Source organism: Podarcis vaucheri (genome assembly GCF_965113315.1).
Source record: "Podarcis vaucheri genome assembly, chromosome: 1".
Taxonomy (NCBI): Eukaryota; Metazoa; Chordata; class Lepidosauria; order Squamata; family Lacertidae; genus Podarcis; species Podarcis vaucheri.
The window spans coordinates 91,607,602-91,622,320 of record NC_138759.1 but is presented as its reverse complement, the minus strand read 5'-3'; the positions used below and the strand labels follow the sequence as shown (position 1 = coordinate 91,622,320).

The 14,719-nt window shown below is 40.9% G+C and overlaps 1 protein-coding gene across 3 annotated transcripts in view; it reads left to right on the top strand.

The window, feature by feature from the left end:
* The window catches only part of CNTNAP5 (contactin associated protein family member 5), a 301,511-nt gene that overhangs the window by 167,445 nt on the left and 119,347 nt on the right, over positions 1–14,719 (top strand). For all 3 annotated transcript variants that reach the window (XR_014223512.1, XM_082238142.1, XM_082238141.1), the window contains one exon: positions 11,744–11,850. Coding sequence is in view for 2 of the 3 variants with exons in the window: in XM_082238142.1 (XP_082094268.1) it covers positions 11,744–11,850 (107 nt within the window). In the remaining variant the exon portion in view is untranslated. The remainder of the gene's footprint in view (positions 1–11,743; positions 11,851–14,719) is intronic.

Here is a 14,719-nt window from a genome sequence, read left to right as displayed (position 1 = left end):
TGTACTTAATTCGTTCCAGAGGTCCGCTCTTAACCTGAAACTGTTCTTAACCTGAAGCACCACTTTAGCTAATGGGGTCTCCCACTGCTGCCACACCACCGCCACACGATTTCTGTTCTCATCCTGAAGCAAAGTTCTTAACCCTAGGTACTATTTCTGGGTTAGTGGAGTCTGTAACCTGAAGCGTATGTAACCTGAAGCGTATGTAACCTGAGGTACCACTGTATTATTATTAGCACGTCCTCTGGTAATTGATGAACCTTGCTTCTGAATAGGCATGCATTAATTTGCACTATAAAATAGGGATGTAGAAATTATGATGATTGATTTTAATGTTTTTCTTGGAATTACTGTACTGTTTGAATTTGTACTTTAATATATACTCCACCCTGACACCACGTGTGATGAAGAGTGGGTTAAAAAAGAAGTGAACTGTGTGGCTTAGTAAAAGTGCTTGTGAGCTTGTAATATTTTGTGGTCTTGTTTGCCAGTTTTCACACTAAGTGAGCAATTAATCTATGTTCAAGTTGCAAAAGTCTCTCTGTGGAGGGGCGGAAGAGGTCATATATGTGAATCTGTGCTTTTCAATCTTACCTCATTAGGAATATATACTGAATTTTCAGAATGTATCTTGCTTATTTTTAGTTTGAGCTTTAAGCTCCCAATTAATTTCTTGGTTTGGGGATGGATGTGGGAGGTGTGTGTATGTGTAGAGGCAGTGTTCAGAGCTAGGTGAAAAGACTTTGTTTCTGTAAAGTCCTTGCTCCCATATGCCAGAAGGAATGAAAGAGGCCGTAATTAAAATAAATTAGGACACAGTTTTATTAAATATCTAAAATGGATATTAGTTCAGTTAGTCTAACTAAAGATGAGTGAACTTGTCTCTGAAAGCATCCTACTTTTCCAGGCTTTCTTCAAGAAATCAAGGGCAAGGACCTTTCTCTTTTAAAATGAGGAAAAACCAAATGCAAGAGGATCTCTTTCCTGCTTACCTTCCTGCTGCTCCAGTGATCTTTTCCCCTGCAAGCTTCCGAGGCTCTTATTTCTGAGTCAGTGATGCAGGCATAACTACCACTTCTGCTGTGGGAGAATGACACAGATTCCCAAGCATTTCATTCACTTAGTCATATCTGCAATAGTACTCAGTTACAAAGCCTAGAAAAATTCTACCTATATTGTCCCCATGTTACCTTATAGCTAAGATACAGATAGCACAGAACTTGGAACGCTGATAATCAGGTGAACCCCCAGATGACAACCCATGCATATGTATTTCACCATACATGCAATCTGACCCACTTTTGACATTACTGTTGAAGCTGGAGGAACAAAAAGTGCAACATCCAAATTACATGAGCCATAGTTCTCTGGGTCACATCATATGTTATGAAAGACAAATGTGGGTTCTTAAATATGTATGCCTGGGTGCCAGGGAACCTGACAGACATGGCTTCATGGGCTTCATGCATACTTGAAGGGTGATCAAATAAATGATGAAGAAACTAATACTTTTGTAAAATAAATGGTATAAACCTGGGTAGGGTTCAGGGGTTCCAGCTAACCCCAGCGTATGTGCCATCATACTAATCTGACCCTTAGGGATGGATGACCCTGTTTGTTTCCTGTTTGCAGCATGTGTTCATTCATAGGTCCATTCTGTTCTATTTCTACACTCACCTGCAATTTATTTTTTTAAAAAAGATCTACATAAAAAATTGCATGCAAATCCATATTTAAATACTATTTTGGGATATGTTCTATCTCTTTAAAAATTACATGGAGTTTGACATGTTTCTTTGAGCCAAGAGCTATATTGCAATATTGGGAGAAGTGTAAAGTCCCATGGATAGCTATATTCTCCTCCTCCTCCTCCTCCTCCTCCCTCTTCGTGAAGATCAGTACTTAATCCAGGCACAGATCAAGTCAGGAAGACGTTGGCCCTGAAGACATATTTCAGCTTCCATCAGCACAAGTCAGCATGGCCAATGCCCAGAGATTATGGGAGTTGCAGCTCAGCAACATCTGGAGGGCCACATGTTCCACACCCCTGAATTAATATCAGAATTCACAAAGACTGGATATCTGCCCACTCCATTCCTACTCCACTCCGGTGGGGGGGGGGGCTCTCTAAAGCTTATCCGGCCTACACTTACTTTCAGGATCAGCGCAGATACTGGCAGCTATGCAGTGAAAACAGAAACAAAACCACACTGCAACACTGTACCTGCTTTTTTTGTACTTCGAGTTTTACACTTTTCATTAAAGAAGTATACACTATGATTCCACAAGAATATATCTAGAATACCAGTCATTAATGTAATGAGAGCCCCAGAGTCCACCATTCTGTACTGCTGTGTTCCATATGTGTTATTTCAACCTCTTTGAAAAGCATTCCCAGTGCTTACAACTGAAAACCTCTGTAAAATTACCTTGTTGAAGTTGTGAAATTCTTCTGCAGTAAATCTCAGCTCTGTCGCTGGTTGGCTGATAAAATAGATGAATAGAATGCTCCAGCTTTTCAGTGAAGAGGAATTTTATCTCTCTATTTTCTACCAGAAACCACAATAAGGATAATGAAATTTCTGTCGAGCACACGGATGACTTTGATGAACACGTAACGGATATTTTAAGCACCACAGGTTCTATGGAAAGGCACTAAGTTTACAAAAGCAATTTCAGAAGGTTTCAAAGGGACTTGGTGGATTACTGGGTGATGGACGCTATCATCACAGCCTATGTGGAAATATAGGTGAAACCAATTAACAGCAAATAGATGAAAATACAGAAGGACAAATTTTGGGGGAAATGGCTCTGGGAAGTTTCACTACTTTCCTATTAGTTTGTCATCATTGGTTTCAAGTACAAAGATCATAGGTCACAGACAGGCAGGGGGTGGGTGGGTGGGTAGTAACATGGTTAATGAAATATAATCCATCTTTACTGTAAAGGTAAAAATCCGAATTGGGATGTTTGCGACCTATTGCTTATCCCCTCAGTCCTCATGTAATTGTAATTTGCCTCATTCCCCCGTTCCTTATCCATGTCTTTTCATAGCTTTTATTGTTTTTCCCATTGTTCTTGAACAGCGACCTATTTTTACCCACTCTCAAATAACTCACTCCCTTCTGCTGCTCAGAATTTTTTAGAAACCCAAAGAATTGTGATTTGTATATGTATGGTGTATTTTTATTTATTTTTTTAGTTCGGGCCCACCATAAATTGGGTGAAGTAACACTAAAGTCTTGTCTTAGTCTACCCTCTTGATTCAGAATGGCAGCTGGCATCCAAATGTCAATGAAGACGCCCCACCTCCACCCCAGACTTTCATTTTGAGTTTAATATTTTAGTGGCAGCCAAATCTATGTCAAAAAATAGGCAAAGTCAGGTCAAACTGACATTTCGGATCACCACATTGATTCTAAATGGCTCCCAGTATCCAAACAGTGATGAAGTCTGCCACCTCCACCTCACAAACCCTTATGTCATATTTGGTGGCAATATATTGAGAAGCAGCTAACCCTATAGAGAACAAATAAATGGACAGACAAAACACTTTCCAATATATACAGATAAAACAATTCAGGTCCAGCTATTTGTTGCTCTGATGTTCAATCCAAACAGAACTCCAAGAGAGAAGGTCTTAAATGGGACAAAACATGAAGACAGGATGTGATAGCTAGACTTGTATATTGTTAATAGTCCCTACCTTTCCAACATAAATGAGATATATTATATACTTTGGACACAAAGGCTGTAGAGTGCAGATCACTAGTGAGATGATGTGCAGAGTGAAAGAAAGGATACCCATTGGCTACTTCAGAAGTAAGGAAAGCATGACAAAAACTCTGTCCCCACCCATGTTAATGTCACTGAACTTTCTCCCCGGTTTGATAATTTTCAAGTGCATGCTGTTCCTCATTAAATGATGAATAATGCAAAACCAACCAACCAAACAAACAAAACACCAAAAAAGGGAAATTATTTTTGGCAGAGCACTACTCCTAATCAGAGATTGCTTTTAAATAGATGATTCTCCTTTCTGCCTGCCCTGATGTTCTTAAACCAACCTGAATCTATGCTTGGAAATTTAATTTCAGACTTAGCATTTTCTGCTCAAAATTGTTCGTGTTGTATTATAGAAAGCAGACCAGAGGGAAATTACATCCTATTGCAGGCTAAGAAAAGAGAGAGACAGAAATGAAAAGGAGAGGAGAAAATGAAAACAGAGGGTTGTTTTTGCACATGCAAGCTCTTTAACATTTAATTTGTGGGATACAGCTGATCTCAACTTATTAATTCTTTTTTCTTTAAAACTGGCCATGGAAACTGGAGAATCTTCGTTCTAATTATGCCCTGTGTGTTTCAACTTTATTTGTTTTATAGTGAAATCAAATTCCCTTGCTGGGATTGAAGAAGCAAATATTTAATATTGTCTTTGCCCTGGAATAATTAACCTGCAGTGAGCTAGAAAAAGTTGTCGAGAGAAGACATTGCTTTGCACTCCTTCCTTCACTGCCTTTAACACCCTGTCTTTGGGGATCCTGAACTTTCATTGTGCACTCACCTTTCCCTTCCTGACAGTACACAATTTTCAGAGTTTACACTGTTTGCATAACCACTCCCTCATGATCAGTGGATTGCCTTGGAATTAAATGTAACACGGTAACCTGATGCTGGAAGGGCCTGAATGGCTCCCTTGAGCTATGCATGGGCTGTTCCTGAGTGAAGCACAGGCAAGTAAACAAGCTGTCATGGCCTGCAACTGTCAAGTGAGATGGATGGGATGGACATATGACCATATGGAGCTGCCTTACGTGAGTCAACTTATGTCTGGCAACTTCACAATTCAATGAACAATGCTACAGTCATATACAGGAATACCCATTTAATTGTGAGTAGGCATACATAGGATTACACAGCCATTTTTTAATCCAATACTGTTGCCTGAACTGGTATGTATAGCTGAAGATGTCAGGGACTGAACCATAGACAATGAACCTGAACCAGTTTCCCTGGACAAGAATTTTCCGAAAACTCGTCCAGTTTCTTATTCTGACTTCTCTCCCAAATTATTGGAGAATTTTGAAGAATGCATTTGTTGAAATCTGCACCCTGCTTTCATGCATCTCCAAGCAGGACTGGGAAAAACTCCTGGCTGAATCTCTGGAGAGCTGCCAGTGTAGACCATCATGAGAATGGACCAAGGCAACTTCCTGTGTTCCTATAATGGAATCTTCAGATAAGCTAGACTAAAATTACGCATTCATTTTTTTGTAGCCCAGGTTCTTTTGTTGTGCAGTGCCCTGTTTATATACAGGCTTGATCATGCAGTTGGAGATGGCTGGGTTTCCCTATCTGATTGTTCCTCAAGTATGCCTGACAGGGAGGCATAATAAAACTGAGAAATGGCATTGCCAGCTCTCAGAGAGCCGAGAACTCCTTCTGTGATAATTATCTGGCAAGAGTTTGTTTATTATTTGTCAGGAGCAAGGACAGTGTGAAATTAGGCAATCAAGCCAGAACAAGCTGGGGAAGGAGCCGCAGCAGGAAGCCACTTTCTCTGATAACTTCCATGGACAGAAAGAGGGATAATGCCATGGGGCAAGGCCCCATAGTTTTGATTATTCCTTTTATAATTCCCAGCACCCTCTTCCTAGGCTACTACTGTAGAAATAGGACTGTTATCCAGAAAGCACAAGCAACCAGAGACATTCCTCATTTATTTGTCCAGATAAACTCTCCGGAAGAATCCAGGACTGTCAAACTACAGTCCAGTATCCACATTTTGTCTCTTTGGACTTGTCCTTGGACATAGCTTGGATGCCTGTGTCCAGGAGGTGACGATGCCAGCAGCAGCTAGTTCCTGCCTGAAAGCAGAATTTATAAAACAGAATCTAAGACATAAGTAAATTGAGACAGAGGCAATTTCATCGAGACACTTCTCTATACCACAGTACTGCTGATAATGACGGTGAGGGACAACAGTGTATTTTTACAAGGCCACAGTGGAGGGGTTGAAAACCCAAGCATGTTTGTGCTGTCACTATCACACACATAAATTGATACAATATGTGTTGTGTGAGATAATTTTTATTAATTTTATTCACAGGGGATATAAATGACCTATACTGAAACAGTATATCCAGATAAGTTTCTTATCAGGCAGGGCCAAAAGTTTTGGAATACAAGTTATCTCATATATATGTGTGTGTGTGTGTGTGTGTGTGTGAGAGAGAGAGAGAGAGAGAGAGAGAGAGAGAGAGAGAGAGAGAACTTGTATTCCAAAACTATTGGCCCTGCCAGATAAGAAACTCATCTGGATTTACTATTTTTGTATAGATCATTTTTTCATTTCCTCTAAGGATCAAGTGGTCACAAAACAAAAGACTACACACACGCATACACACACACAATATCTATACTACACAGAGTGAGATACATATTAACTGTGGGTTATGCCTTTCAACAATGTGAATAAATAGATCCTTATTCATCTCACTTATAATCAAAGTTTTCCCTGTCAAGGTGTGGAATTGTATTTTACCTATAGCTTTAAACAAAGCTATATTTCTGGGCAGGGCCAGCACTACCATTAGGTAGCAGCCTCAGGTGGCAGATGATGAAAGGCAGGGATTGGATAGAGCTGTGTATTCCTGACCTGCACCTCCTAAGCTAGTGAAAAGAAAAATTCAGTTGTCAGGCTTTTAGGCTTCTGCACATGAATTTTGGGTGGACTGGATATACACCATCTTGTCCTTTGGCTTAGGCAGAAAAATACGTGGAGTTGGCCCTGCTTCTGCATGAGTAACAAACAGTAAAGGTGGTGAAAGCAAATGCACGACAGGATATCAAGCCCTTGATTATATGTTTAGTGTGGATAATATCTCTGCTAGGCTAATTCTGATAAATAATTACGAGGTAATTAGACAAATAATTGTTAGCTAATTAGATACAATAACCTCACAATGCTAACTATAGTACTGTGTCCCTCAGTAGAATCACATAGCACATAATTCCTTTTTTTAAAAAAAAGAAGTGTTAGTTATCTGACTAAAATCATAAACAAAGTCAGCTTGTTTCTGAATAAACAAAATAAGTTAAAACCTTCTTAAGGGCATTTAAAAAAAAAGATTTCAACCTACATTTTGAAAATGAATGGGGTGGGGAGAGAAAAGGGACTGCAGGGGGCAGTGAAAAATACCTTGATGTGATGCTGTGCAGGACAAATTACAAAGTTGCTTTTCATGGAAACCAAACGTAGCTCCATGTAGCTCAGTACAATCTATTGTGAGCAGTGGCACTTCATCCTTGCTACTCTGATAACATTCAATCATCAATCAATCTCCTTTATTGGCATTAAAAAAGTGCATCGTATACATGGATCAGAACACAACACAATTAATGAAATATAGTACAAGATACTTTAGGATTAACTGTCCAGACATCATGAGGTATGAAGATGGCCCTTAGGACCCATGGTGACGTAATTTCATAGTGTCACTCAAAAATCTTGCCACATTCTCCACAATGCCATTACTACAATTGTTCAACACATGAGACACCCTGGAAGAGTCAGTGTGATTAATCCCCACCTTCAATAAGAGGGCCAAATACTTATCATATATATATATATTTGCATAAAATGGGCAATAAAATAGAACATGTGTGATGGATTCAACCTGTTTTGTGCCACAAGGGCAGTATCTTTCATCTATCTATGGAGATTTTGAGAATCTACCTTGCAAAACTGCAGACGGTAAGACGTGAAATCTCGCGAGGGAAAGATCTCTGTGTAGGTGGGGATCATAAAGCTGGTGTAAATATGGAGTGTCCTGGCCAAACAAGGGCAGAATTCCCAACCTCAATGGGGAACAGGTTTTGTTGGCAGCAGTGCAAAGGGTTTGGAATTCAGTCTCTAGGATTCTGCACTTGAATGTCTGGAATGCTTTCAATTGTGGGAGCATAAGCAGTGTCTCGAGTGATAGGCCACAGGTTCTGATCTTGCTCTCAGTGCAAGCTAGGCATTTGGAGTGGTGGGATTCTGTCAGCATGTGGAAAGTTAAAGAAGACGGATTGGATATGAAATGTAGGTAGAGCCAGAATGTTATAATGGTGAGTCATGCTTTGGTTTCCAGCAGCCTTTTTCCAGTTTCCAGACACATGGCTGTATATGGCACACAATTTGGCAGCCCCACTATTTTTTTCCAGAAATTTGGATTGGGTGTGTTCCAACGATTGGCTAACTGTGCCAATCCATAATGGAATGCTATACAGGAGTTTTGGGGCTACTTTGGTGTTAAAGACCTTCAGTGCAGATGGAACAAACTGATTCCCTAAAGAAGAAACGGGTGATAGCCAGAGCTAGAGTATCTGCTCCATTAAGTCCAAGCTTACAGGAAACATTAAACTGGAAGTGGATGCCTAGGTATTTATATTAACCTGTTCCAACGGGTTTCCACTGATCTCCCACCTATGAGGCTTCTAAGATCTTGAGAAATCAAGCACTTTAGATTTTGCAATTTTCAGTTCCAGTCTGTTGGCTATACAATATTTCTGGCAGTGGCCCAGAAGCCACTTCAAGCCAACCCTTGTGTGAGACAAGATGACTGTGCCATCGGCATATAGTAATATGGGATCGTGGATGGAGCTGAGCTTCAGGCAATGGCCATCTACCCCATGTAAACAGGGTGCAAGGTCATTTAAGAAAAGGTTGAATAAAACGGGGCTAAGATGCAACCCTGCTTTACCCCTTTGTTGGCAATGTTTTGGGGGTTAGCCTGCCTGATTGGGAGCATCTCACCTGGCAGCATGTGGAGGTGTGTAGTTTTCTGATGAGAAAGAGTAACCTTTCATTGATGTTCAATTGGACAGTTTGTTCCAGAGCAGCTGGAATGACACAATGACCCAAGGTGGTTTTGCCCTGGAAAAAGCCACCTGGTCAGGGCCTGGTAATGCAAATTGGGACATCCACTGGGTAAGCTTTCCCAGAAGATGTTTAACATATAGCTTCTCCACTGTGGAGAGGAGGCTTATTGGTCTGTAGTTGGATGGTAATGTGTGTGCTCCCTTTTTGTATATTGGAACAATGATTGCACTGGTCCATGCCTCTGGCATAAGTCCAGTCATATCTACCCTTATGAATAGGTTGGCCAGCAAGGAAGCCCACCATCAGGGTCTAGTTTAAGAACATTGGGACCTATGCCATCTGGGCCAGCAGCTTCCCCTTGCTTTAACTTCCCTATTAACATTTTTATTTCATCTGATGAAACTGGAGGCCACTCAGGGGCATGCAATTTGCATGATGACAAGCTGTCCCACTGGAAAGATCTTCATGCAAGGCACTTGAAAAGTAGTGGTACCAACCATTAGGCGAAATAGGTGGAGAGGAGATTGATGTTAAATGCCTCAGAAACTAAGGACGAGAATCAACTTTCATTGTTTGAGGTTATGGCATAGTGGAGATGTTTCCATTGTTTGTTGGTATGTTCAGATCTCTTTTTCCAAAATAAGATGCTGCGGTAAATTTTTAGACTTGAAATATTCTGGGGGTAGGGCAGTGGCTTTTTCCTTACGGTGTTGTCAGAAGATATTCCGGATGTGTTCTTTGAGATCTCTGCATTCCTTATCAAACCAGATCACAGCAAAGGGCTCCTTCGGTTGTTTTCACACTTTGAATTGTTGTTTTGAAAACTCATTCAGAGATGTTATTAGGATTACAAATCATTCAATAGCTTCTTGGGGGATTACCGAGTTAATTATAGAAGCTCTATGTTCCAACATGATCTCTGTTTGGAACAGCTGGAGAAGTTTGTGAAGTGAGTCTGTGGTCCAAGGGACTCTAAGCAGGGAATCTTTGCTGGCACCAGGAGTTAGAGGCAATGCAGATGTGAGCACAGGATTGTTAAATTTGGTGGCCAGAGTCAAAGATGAATAATCACCATGGGTGCGGTTGCTCACCATAAAGTTCATGGCTCAAGCTGGATCAGTTCTGTTGGCAGGGGGTTCTTGAAGAGGATGCATGGGGAAGCGGGAGTTAATAGAATCACAGGAAGGTGATTGCTCTCAATGCGGTCTCCCACCTGAAAGGTTTAGAGCAGAGGAGCCTAAGATGTAGTCGATCACTCTATTTCATCTCCTGGAGATGAACGTGAACTCTCCTAGCAGGTCACCTGGTAATAAACCATTCAGGATCACTCTGTCGAAATGCACACACAACTTGGCAAGGCAAACTCCAGCTTCATTTATATGGGTGTCTCTGGAATGTCACATGACAGAGAGAAGCTCGGGCAGGGGATCCTCATTGTTGAAGCCCATCTCTCTCACAAGCTCAAAATTGTCTTTACCCACTCTTGCATTGAAATCACCTGCAATTAGCAGATCAATGTTGGGGAATTTGGTCTCCAGTTTTTCCAAAAATGATGTGAGTTGGTTCCAATAGCTCATCAATGTCTGCATGTCAGGACAAGGGGGGATATAAACGTTAATTATGATTAGAACAAGTTTGAATATCTCAATAAGAATGCCTGGGCAATGTTGTCATGTGGCTGGAGGGAAATGATTTCATGGCTGGAGGGAAATGATTTCAAGATTAGGCTGCCGAGTGCAGAGAAGGGTTAGTCCCGCTTTATATCGGCCCATGATGTTGGATTTATGAGCTAGGACGGAGTACGAATTGAATTCCTCCAAGTTTATTTCATAGTGAGCCCAGGTTTCTTGTGATAAGATGATGTCAAATGACTTGATAAAACAAATGTCTTCAGGGTCATTGGCCTTTTCCCTCCAGCCTGCTATGTTCCAGGAGAGGATCTTAATCACCAGGGCCCCAGAGTCACGTGATATCATTTTAACATGGGAATGATGCCAGGAGTTCAGACTGGATCTTCCTCCCAAGTGAGTGAGCCAGAGTCTGAAAAACTCCAAACAGACTTTTTCTTTGTCCCAATAAAATTTCATAAATATTTAAAGTGTAGTACCTGGGAAAAATCTGCTTTAAGTTCTAGTCTGAGGAGAAACCTAGCCCTCAAGAGTACCAGCAAAGCTGATTCTGCATTTATGTCCGCATAACTAAGGCTTTGAAATGAGCTCTCAGGTTGGGTCCACCACCCACTGTTCCCACTTCTGTTGACTTCCTGTGCTTTACTGCAGTTCATGTTGCTTTCTTCATTTCACTAGTACTTGGTATCAGAGCTCTGGAGAAAATCTGATGAGAGTGAGGGGGAGAGCATAAAGTATATTATTCACAACCCGTTCTCTTTTTATTTTTATTTTTAATAGCTCTCTTTACTCATATATCCTTGAACCTAGTATAGCCAGATACTCAGTTTAGCACCTGAAATGTCAGTGCAAACAGAAAAACATGATGAAAGTTTTGCATCTCTGTTCATCTTACATTACTACTCCTTATCAGAGGCCAGAATAAAACATACATTTTATGTTGCCTAGACACAGAAAGAACACAAAGCTAACCTCTTTTTTTGGTGTTAATTTTGACTTGGTTTTGAATTCATTCTGTTCAGTGCAAGCTATTCTTTTGAACACCTTTGTTTTAAGCTAAGCAGAAAACCTAGGAATGGTTTCCATCTATGCACCAATGTTTGTAGTCATAGGAAACATAGTGGGTTAGGAAAAGTTATGCAAAGGGCAATATGTTGCACATTTCATTGCATATGTAATCTGGTTAAAAGCAACTAATACCTTTGTTGTTGCTCTTGCTGAACTGTCCTTTCTCACCCTCCTCACCCAGGTGTCTACCAGACTACTGTGAACATGGAGGAGAATGCTCCCAATCCTGGACAACATTCCATTGTGATTGTGGTGAAACTGGCTACACAGGAACAACCTGTCATAATTGTAAGTGGATCACATTGTAAATGACTGTAGCGTAAAAGCACAGAGGGGAATTTGTCATTTAGCAAAAATGCAAAGTGTTTCTGTTACACAGTTCAAGAAATGGAAAGTTGGGAAGTTAATTCACACCCCAGTCCTATACAGTGGTGCCCCGCAAGACGAAATTAATTCGTTCCGCAATTTTTGCCGTCTAACGAATTTTTCTTCTTGCGAAGCACGGTTTAAACGGTTTAACAAAGTCGCGAGACGTTTTCGTCTTGCGAAGCAAGCACATAGGGGAATTCGTCTTGCGAGACAAATCGCGAATGAAAAAACCTTTCGTCTAGCGAGTTTTTTGTCTTGCGAGGCATTCGTCTTGCGGGGCACCACTGTATTAGAAAAGAATTAATCACGAAATTCAGTGAGACCTACTTGTAAGTAGGTATAAAAAGCTGGGGCCCAGGCACTGAGCGTAGACATCTATGTCCACAGTAATTTCAAATCTTTGTTAAAAGAGGATCACAGACCTTGATCCTTCACCAAGCCTGAAGTCTAGAAGCAGGTTAAACATGTTCCTGGCATACACTTGGATAATGCCTGGATGGGGTGAGTAGAGATAATATTGAAAGAGTCTTGCAAGGGGTGCTCAGGGAGAGGAGAGCAAGCAAAGAAGAAACCAAAAGAAAATTAAAACCTGATCTTTGAACGACTGGTAGGGAATCCGAAAGTGTGTAAAGGGGAATTGAAAAAAATGACCAATGAGAAGGCATCAGAACAAAAAGGGATTGAGTAAAGTCGGGAAAACTTCTAGTGATTGGAAGATTTGAGCAGGTATTCAAACAAAGATATACTGTAGGTAGTTAAACTGGAAGGATGATGGCAGTCAATCTAGAAGGTTGACCTAGGAGAATGGCCTTCCTGAATGGATTTGCCTTTTGAGAACAAGTTATGTCACTTGAGGTTTTTAGCTTATCCTGGAAGTGTCATTTTTCGTTGTTGTTGTTGTGTTTTGCAGTTCTGAATTGGTTGAGGGATCCTATCTCTGGAGTCCTGTAGCATAGTGTTGTTCTGTTTATAAATCAATTTTCACATTATCTCACTTGCCCCTTCTTGGGCAAGGTTCTTGAGCAGGTGGCCACAAACCAGATTCTCAGGCACTTTGGAAGGAAACTGATTTTCTAGATCCATTTCAGTCGGGGTCCCTCTGGAGTGGCTGTCCAAGTTGGGGATGGGTGGTTGTTTCCATGGGGTGCTGATTGGGGAGTGCTCCAACCATAACAAAAATAACCATTTTTGCAAGCTAGCTTCCTGAGGAGGAAATAACTTATTGGATCCTCATGACCTCCCTAGTCAGAAGGCCAAGCATAGAGAAATTAATTACAAGGTTGGTGATATTATAAAACCAAAGCAAGGCGAGGAGTGTCATTTCCTATGTACATCCACTTCAGCCAAACCCATCTTTGGCTGAATTCTGAGGACAAAATGGAGGCCACTATCAAAAGTCACATAACATGAGCAGCTGGGGAAAGAAGGCTACAGGCACGGCCTCATTTCCTCACTGTCTAAATGATTACAGGGAGAAGCAGAAGGTGTTGCATAAAATTAGTGGGCTGCAGGCAATGGCTTTGAGATGGAATCAAATCTCCTTCGTACCTGCTTCATTTCCTGCTGAAAGAGACCAAATTAACCTGATAATCACAGCACCCCATCTGACTATTCTTTCCATGGCCTGCAGTATACAATAGTGTGAAACGCGGCTAACAAATGCAATAATTAGCAACAACATACATTCCAGCTAACTGGCATATATGGAGAACATTCCTGTTTGGCCACATAGCTGGTATCTAGCTAATCTCACGTTGCTACAAAGGAAGGGTGGGATAGGAAAATCAGCATGGTGTGTATCCACATGTCCCATCCCTGAGTAGCCTGCCTCCCCGCCCCTCCCCCCCAGTGGCTCTAACTGCAATTCATTTGCCCATTGTACTCTGCTAGACGGAGGCACTTTTTCATTTTCTTCTCTTTTGTGGTGGTGTTCCTTTATTGCATTCAGTACAGGTGAACCCGGAGAGCTTGGATGATAGGGTTCTTTTTGGCAGATTTCAACATGAACAATAGCTGAAGGTATTTGTTTCACAGAAATAGATGAAAATGTACTTACCCAACAGAACATTTGTACTAAATTGACATATTTCTAGGCATGGATGTTTGAGTTTTTAAAAATACTCATTTCCCACTTTACATGCTGCATGAACCATGTAATGATTCTGAAAAGTATTTTTGTTCTGGGTTTTGAAAGCAATCTGTGGTGAGCTGCGCTTGAACGAGACCTGGGTTGCAGTGTTTCAGACTTGAACTTTCACATAGCAATGCAATTTTGTTTTATTAGAAACAGAGGCATGTTTCAGAGTGGCACTTTTGAAATGAAGATCACGGCAATTCAATTTTTGCCAACTCCAAAATATGCTTTCATTTTATGAAACTGTCCTCTTTGTGTGCAGGGAGGAGAATCAGTAGCACTACAAAGACATATGGTAACTGATGCTCTGAATAGTCTCTCAGAAGCCTAAACTGGAGCATTGGCTCTTGTTGTCCTCTGAAGCATTTTTGTTTTTTTTTCTATTTTGTTAATGGTTTCTAGTTCCATTTTCTCAGGAGCTAAAGTTTGGTGAAGCACCTGGAGAGGGACAAAGTAAAATGCACATGCGGAATGGCCTAATTTAAAGTCAAGTCTATTTTTTCTGCATTTTTTCCTTGCCATTTGTTTTTTTCAAGATCTGTTTGTCAAGTGTGCAGCTTGATCTACAGTTCAACATCCTGATCTGCACACTGATCCAAGACTGGTGAAATGAATATGTGCTCTCCAAAATGTGGACCAAACTGGAATCCTCAC